Raw genomic sequence first — 7,950 nt, 5'->3', positions numbered from 1 at the left:
AGAGCTTAAAGAACACATTTTGTTTGCCGTAGGCAGCTTTCATAAAGCTTTATCTTTGGATATTTGAAAAAATATATATTTTACAAGTTGAAAGGAAGCCCAGAAAGGTGACATTTCTGAAATAAATCTTAAGATATTCCTTCACAAAGTGATTTTTCTAGGGTGGTGAGGGAAAAACCAAAAACTTCGTTTGTTTACTTAAACACCTAGTGAAAAATTGCCAATATACTGTGTTATACTTGAAAAAAGCACTATATTGAAGTGCTGTTTAAGTATCAGAAGATACATGATAAATATTAGACACTTAATTAACTGACAAGTGATACTCCTCTAGACACCCCCCTCAAAAAAAAAAGTAATAACTGACTGGTAATAATATGCAGCAAAGTAGGTTTAAATGAATGTTAAGAATAGCCAGGAAGGGGAAACTTTAATAGGATGTCGAAGGGGGCCAATATGCAGCAGGAGTTATGTGTACAGAAGGTGGCATGGGATACAGGAGATGAGATGGAGCCATTTGGTGATTAAATGTCAGCTGACCTACACATCCGTATATGAGCCTTCAGTCTTCTCTTAGCTCAGGTGACTGTCTTCTTTTCCCATAGGGCTCTTCTGAGTCACTGAGGATCTTCCTGGCCTGAAACCCTCCAGGGCTATCAAGGCTAGGGTGCTTTTCTTGATTGGCCTGTTTGCCAAGATATTCCTGTGATTTTCAATGTGCAAAGTTCTCGTATCAGCAGAGACCCCATGGTATTCCACCATGGAAACGTACCATTTGAAAGCATAGGGAACAGAAAGCAGGGAAATGGGTTTGTGTGTCTGCAAGCCTCCAGGCTAGAGGACCTCATTCCAAATTGGGATTTCCAAATACTGCCACCCCATGAAGTGCCAGACTCCATTTCATGTATTAAAGGGAATCATATCAGCGACTTTCCCTGGCTTGTGGGAGTACCGTGAAAAGCAAATGGGACAAAGAATTTGAAAGAGGGCTCCAAACAACAGGGCAATACAGATGTGAAGTATTATTTCCTCCTCTGTAAAATGGGAATAAGCAAGGAACTGCTGCATAGTAGCGTGTCGGTGAATCTTAATTATGTAATGCTTGAAACACAAATCCTCCTTGATGTTGTCATTCAAATATGTGGTACAGCACCTTTCTCGGCTTCTTTACCGCTCATATTTCTGCTGCTTCTGTGGTTTACGGAAAATGTAACGCTTTCTGCGTAATTGTTACAGAGCGCGCGCGCGCGTGTGTGTGTGTGTAGGGGAAAGAAGGAAGGAAGGAAACCTAGTGGTTGCGTTGAACGTCGAGTGTAGACTGTGTGAAAGGATGGAAGAAAGAAGACCCATCTGAGGATCGAGGGGCCGAAGCTTGCAAGTATCCACGAACTGAGTCACGGCAGCGGCGCTTAGGGAAGCAGGAGTAATCGGGGGAGGAGACTGCGGAGCAGGGGAGGCGTGGGAGCGGGACAGAGGGGCAGCCCAGAGCGCGCCGGCCAATCGGAGCGCGCTCCGCCAGCGGCCAATCACGGGCCGCCTAGCCCGGCAAATCTGCCCGGCAGTGCGGGGCGGGGCTGCCGGGAGTCCGGGTGCCGCCGGTTACACTTCTGAGTGCCTTTCAGGAAGCCACAGGGCAGGGGGCGTCTGTGCAGAGAAGCCGGGGGAGTGAGTCGCAGGCAGGTCCAGCCTATGAACCAGCCCAGTGACATATATAGAAGCATAAATCAGGCCAGAGATGGTCCGCCCGGCCGCACACATGTGTGTAGACTCACAGGCATGTCTGTATGCTGTGTGGGCACCTGTCGTGTGAGTGGCTCCGGGCGTGGCTGCTCCTCGGACGTTCAGTTTCTGTAAGATTTATCTCTAGGGGCCTACCTTCCCCCATCTCCAGAGGGGAACGTAAGAAGTTTAACGAACCTGGGACTGAGCAGATTAAGGGAGTGGAGCAGAGGCTGGGCCGGAGAGGGTAGGGACTGCGGGTGCTGAGGAGTAGGGAACCATCTATTCGCCCCCTTTCCCAGGCAGAAAGCCGTTTTGGAAAGACTGTCGTGACAGAGGTGGCTCTGAAATGTCTACAGAGCCCGAGAAGTGATGATCACTGAGTGAGTGGCACTGGGCTGAGACTGGCCAATCTGTTGACAAGAGGGATGCTAGCACTTAGGAAGGCAAGGAGGAAACTCAGAATGGGGACCATCTGCTCCCCCAACCCCAGCGGGACAAAGACATCATCGGAGGTCTGCAATGCCGACTGGATGGCCTCGCTGCCCCCTCACCTCCACAACCTCCCCCTTTCCAATCTGGCAATCCCAGGTATTCTTCTATTCCTACTTGTTCCCACTGTGTTTAATTCTGCCATTTTAGTGTTGTTAATGGGTTGAGTTGCTTTTCTATTGTGCTGAGAAATTGTCAGTGACCCCTTTTTATTTCCAAACCAGAAACTTAACACTGAAGCAGCTGCTTTAAAGAGATTTAAGTACACTGCATCATTGGCAAAGGGACTCAGGAGAATGGAAGCACTGCTGTTTTTGCTTGTGATTTTTTGTTTGTTTGGTATTGTTTATATTTGATGGCCTCATTCTAAGAATATTATCCTTCTTAATGTTTGGGCCAGGGTATGTGAGAGGTACATTTACTTGAATCACTTAAAGGAAAAAGGAGAAATCAAGAGGAATAAAAAGCCATTAACACTTTTAGATCTGGATCAAAATTAAAATTGAAAAATATTTCCTTTCTCATTATCTGACCTTGTATAGTGGAGAAAGAAACAAAAAATGAATAGAAAATTAGAGAATAGACACATATTTTTATTGTTGGAAAAGCCAGAAATAGAGAATGCAAGATTTCATCACAGGCAGTCATTAGGTGTGATGAAGTTATGGTGTTTGAAGCTTTGTCTATATATATATATATATATATATACACAGGTGTCTGCCTAACCAATGTAGAACTATAGCCTTGAAAAGCCTTGAAAAGCACTTCTGCTCCAGCCACTGTACTAAAAGCTCTCTGCTGGAGGTTTTCTGCCTTGACGTCATTTGTTAGATGTGCCCTCGTCCTTCCACTCAAAAGGTAGTAAAAGTATGGTTTCTAGGGAAGGATATTAGGGCAGTGAGCTTGGCCTAGTGTACTGAGCAAAGTCCTACGGTGCTGATACTTGGAAAGCACTCCTAGCAGCAGGGGATGGAATACTGCCAATTCCTTGTCTCACTTGGAGACATAACAATTGAAATTCGCCCCTAGACTGCCAGACAAACTCCCAAACATTCCTTGGACCAGTCTGCCTTTTTGGTGGTTAAAGAGATGACCTCATGTAAACCCTGATCTTTGCTTTCTGTGCATGAGGAAGAGCAGTGCTGGCTTCAAATGCAGGCTTTTCTTTATTCTAGTCTTCTTTTGGAGATCTTCCAGGTTCATTGTCCTCGTGGGCCCTGGTTGCTTTTGAGCAAAGAGAAGGCTGCTAAATTTCTTTATAGATATGGTCACTTACATTTTGCCAGACATTAACTACAGCTCCTTAGGAAATGCCAGATGGGCATGCTTCAGAACAGGTTTTTTCCATGTTTAAGTGACGCTTGTGGAGCCATCACCAAAATGATGTGCGGGCCACCTTTGACATTAGTCATTTGCCTTCAGGCTTTCTGATCGAATTATTTTGTTGAGTGATACGGCAGGTATGTGTGTTTGCAAACAGAATGGCATCTTAGGCAGACTCTAAATGGTTCTGTCATTCAGGTCATGTGCAGGGTAGGTTGGGGCTTCCTCCTTCCTTGTACTTTGGACAGCCCAGACCATAGCAAGCAGCTCTGCTAGTGTATTGACTTGTATTCTTGGCTGGGTATTCTGACTCTGTGACTCCAGAAAGGAGCCGGGCATTTGTTCTGTGATCTGTAGGGTATCTCACAGTTACTAGAATTGTTGGGGCAGGTGGGAATTGCGGGGAGGGAGCAAATAGCCAGGGCCTGCTGCTACAACTGGAAATTCTATGATTAGCCATTGTGGGGGACACAGGAATTTGTTCACCCAGCTTTGTGTAGTCCAGCCCTGCTAAGCAAAAAGAAAAAAAATGGCCTTGACTCCTCAAAAGATGCTGAGTTCACCACTGTGAAATGCCCTCTTCCCGGCAGTGGAAGTGACATTAAGTGTATGTATATGTAAGCTAAAGATAGGAAAATCACGTATTAAATGCCAACCATTCATGGACTCCCCAGCTAGTTCTTCTTTCTCCACCTTGAGCTTGATACTCCCCACTTAAAGACTAGCAGTCAAGTTCTGCCCAGCCTTGCCAAGAAATTCTGAAATATAAAAGGCATTCAGGCAGTGGGGGCCACCATCTTCCTCCCTTCTCCCCTCTTCCTGCTCCCTCTTATAGTCACTGTCATCACAATAGCTATTATTAACTGAGCACTACCATGTAGCACCCATTGGCATACTGTACCTCAAACCCTAACACCTCCATGGAGTAGGTATTAACATCCTCCTTTTAGAAATAAGGAAATCATTGTTCAGAGAGGTTAAGTAATTTTCTGAAGATCACATAAGTAGTAAGTGGCAGAACTAGTATTTAAGCCCCTATGTACCTGCCAAACCCATGTACTGTCCCTGTGCCCAGAGGGGTCCTTGGGAAGTGCAGAGCAGTGGGAGTGTTCTCTAACAAACCATCCTTTGCAGTGAATTAGAGAATTTTTAAAACTCGGCAGTCTTTATCTGAGTAATTATATATAGATAGACACTTACATGTATACATTTTATATATTGGTATACACACACACACACACACACACACACACACACACACACACACACACATACATTTAGAGTTGGAACCCAGTAAGTTTTCTATATATATGTATATACACATTTAGAGTTGGAACCCAGTAAGTTTTCAATTCGAATATAGTGCGTCAACCTGTTCTGTGTTTGTGTGTGTGTGCTCACGTGCTCAACTGGGGCGTCTGTAAGACTAGGTCAGATCTGTCAGGATGGGGGCGGGGCAGCAGGACATGGGAGAGGGCAGGGAAAAGGCAGGGTGTCAAGCAACAATAGCAGAACTGGGATGGAGTAAACTATGTCAGATTTGAGTGCACCTGCTGCGTTTGCCTAAGTCATGATGGGAGAGAACATGTGTGCATGCACACCTCTAAACAGAGCCTTGATGTATTATTTTACTTCCACAACTGTTACTAACACCTGTTAATGACAGTGTCACCCCAAAATATTGAAATATCTGGGAAAAGAACCTCAGAATATTGCTAATTGCTACTTTATAGAATCATTTGATGCCCAAAGGGTAAAGGATCTGGAAACTACAGAAGTCATATTTTTAAATTAAATCTTTAAACCTCTACAGACATTTCACTGTTATTAGTGAAAGCATGATTTTCTCTGTGGACAAATGAACTGATAGGAAAAAAATTTTCTGCAATGTATATTGTTTTTCAATGAATTCTTTTTCTCTGTATATTTTAGTGTTGTTCCTTTTTTTATTAACCATGCTCTTTCTTTTTTGTTAAAGGTAAACTATTTGGTCTATTGGGAAGAACCTTGAACTTAAGGGTCTTGAAATTTGTTGTTGATTCTTGCTGTGTGATATCAAAGAAGTATCTGAATTTCTCAGGATGTAGTTTCTTCACTTGTAATTAAGATGTTGGATTAAATGAAATACAGAGTCCTTTCCAGATTAAAAATTATTTAATTAATTTGAGGTTTTTGTTTTGTTTTGATTTGTTGCCTGTTCTTTGTTCAAATGTAGAAAGAGATGGAAAGAATAATTGGATCATATAGGTCTAAATACCATTTCTTTTATGCCTCTTAAAAATGAGAAATTATTTTTGACATGTGTATATAAGGACTCACGATTGCCAGAATGAAGCAGAGGGCACTCATTTCAGCATCCTAAAAGGCACTGCAGATTAATGGTTCTACATGAACTTGTACCTCATTAGGTCCTAAATGTGTTTTAATAAACCTCCATGCTCAGGCCTATGGAGCCCCAAAGATGAATCAGGTATCAACCCTACTGTCAAAGAAGGTTATGATCTAGTGATATATGTGTGTGTGTGTGTGTGTATATATATATGTATATATCTGTGTGTATATATATATATACACACACATATATATACCTTCATCATACATAGTTTTAAAAAAAGAACTAATTGAGAGAAATGTTAAAACACAGATATAAATAATGTGTTATAGAAGCCTATAGAATGGAAAGATTAATTCCAACTTCTAAGATCAGGAACTAATTTGAGAAAATGGCATTTGACCTAGGATTTGAAGAGGGGTCAGGACTTCAATGGATGTGGCTTGGGGATCAGGGCTGGGAAAGGGGCTTTCCAGGTGAAATTAACCAACTGAGCTAATGAATGGGGGCCGATGTGGGAAATGGCGAGGGGATGCCCTCTCCTATACGTCCGTATCCCTGTTATACTATCTTTTTCACAGCACTTCTCAACACATTGTTATTTTTAAGTGTCTGTCTTTTCCATGGTCTCTGAACAACTTGCAGACAGAGAATATGACTTATTTCCCTATATCCTAAATCCTAGTAGAAGGTAGCAGTTCAGTTATTGGTAACTGTTGAGGGAATGCGTGGAACTGCAGAGTAATCACGCTGGAAAAGTGGCCTGTGGGTGCCACCTTTTCCATTGTGACTACAGCTGAACTGCATAGATCGGTTAGGTTCGCCTTTTATAAATAGCCACATGAATTCATGTGAAAATCTTCCAATCCATTCTTTGTTTTTATGCATAATATTCCTGAAGCCCTTGGCAAGGCTCATCACTGAACCTCATTAGAAATGAAAATACTGAGACAGAGTGAAATGATCAGAAGAGTCAGAAGCAGAATAACTTCTTTCCTAGAAACAATTCCTTCACCCAGCATCCCTTCTGCCTTCCTTCATCCCTTGTCACATTTGAGCTTCTCGAGCTTCTTGCCTGTCCTGCCTGGCTGCTGCCTCTGTCTGCTCTCATCTTTCGTTCCCTGCTTTGCCTTCCTTCCACTGACCTGACCTATTCCCCAGCCTTTCCTTTCCGAGGTCAGCCTTCCTCAGGTGCTCCTCGCTGCTCTCCAGTTCCCGTTCTCATGTTGCTGCTGATCATTCCCTTCTCTTCCTTTCTACCTTTCTGGACTCCTATTTTCTTCCCATGCAGTTTTACCCTTGGCCACTTGGTGATTTCTATAGCTCTTCTCCCAGTGGCCCTACACTTTCTTCCCACTTGTGTGACATGGAGACAAAAGTCACTAGCAGGGCAGGATGAAAGGGTCATTACTCAGGTCCTGATGCTGGAAGTCGGACCAGGTGCCTCTAAAAGAGATTTGGGGACCACCCTAAAAGGGTACAAAATAAATTGTGTAACAAGAAGTTTTGGTTGGCCCATGAGTTGGCCCTAGAACAAATCCATTCTACTGCAGGGTTTGAGGTTGTGGGAAACCAAGGACCAACCTGAACCTACCATGGCTGACTCAATCAGGAAGAAAAAAAAATCATTTAAGAGCAAAATGGTCACTTGAATGGGAATAGTTTATTTTTTTTTTGTTTCTCATTTTTTTTCTCTGGGTGGCCATGGTAAAGCATAAAAAGAGACTATGACTTCGGTGTTCCCATTACAAGATTTCTCTCCTAAGAAGGCTCATTATTTCCCTAGCCCTACGCCTTCCCCAAATCACACAAAAGCTACAAAGAATTCTGGAATCATACAAGTCTAAAAAGAAGGATCATGGATGATTAAGAATATGAATGCTAGAGCCTGGCTGCCTGGATTTGGAGTCTGACTCTGCCCTTCACAAGTAGTGTGACCTTGGGAAAGTTGCTTAACCTCTCTGTACCTCAGGGTTCTTCTCTGTAACACAATCATGGCACTACCTCATTTGCTTAGTCTGAGAATTAAATAAACCAATGCATATAGCATGCTTTCTGGCATAAAGTAAGCACTATGTAATTAT

The 7,950-nt window shown here is 43.0% G+C and overlaps 1 protein-coding gene across 2 annotated transcripts in view; it reads left to right on the top strand.

Annotated features, from left to right (window-relative positions):
• The first annotated feature begins 1,576 nt into the window (after nucleotides 1-1,576).
• Nucleotides 1,577-7,950, top strand: part of PLCXD2 (phosphatidylinositol-specific phospholipase C, X domain containing 2) — a 56,665-nt gene continuing 50,291 nt past the window's right edge. For both annotated transcript variants that reach the window (XM_012656520.1, XM_012656519.1), the window contains exon 1: nucleotides 1,577-2,310. In XM_012656520.1, coding sequence (XP_012511974.1) covers nucleotides 2,148-2,310 — 163 coding nt within the window. In that variant the 5' untranslated portion in view covers nucleotides 1,577-2,147. The remainder of the gene's footprint in view (nucleotides 2,311-7,950) is intronic.

This window comes from Propithecus coquereli, unplaced genomic scaffold (assembly GCF_000956105.1).
Source record: "Propithecus coquereli isolate 6110/MARCELLA unplaced genomic scaffold, Pcoq_1.0 Scaffold506, whole genome shotgun sequence".
NCBI classification, from domain to species: domain Eukaryota; kingdom Metazoa; phylum Chordata; class Mammalia; order Primates; family Indriidae; genus Propithecus; species Propithecus coquereli.
Note: the sequence above shows the minus strand (reverse complement) of the source record. Positions and strands in the feature narration are given on the sequence as shown.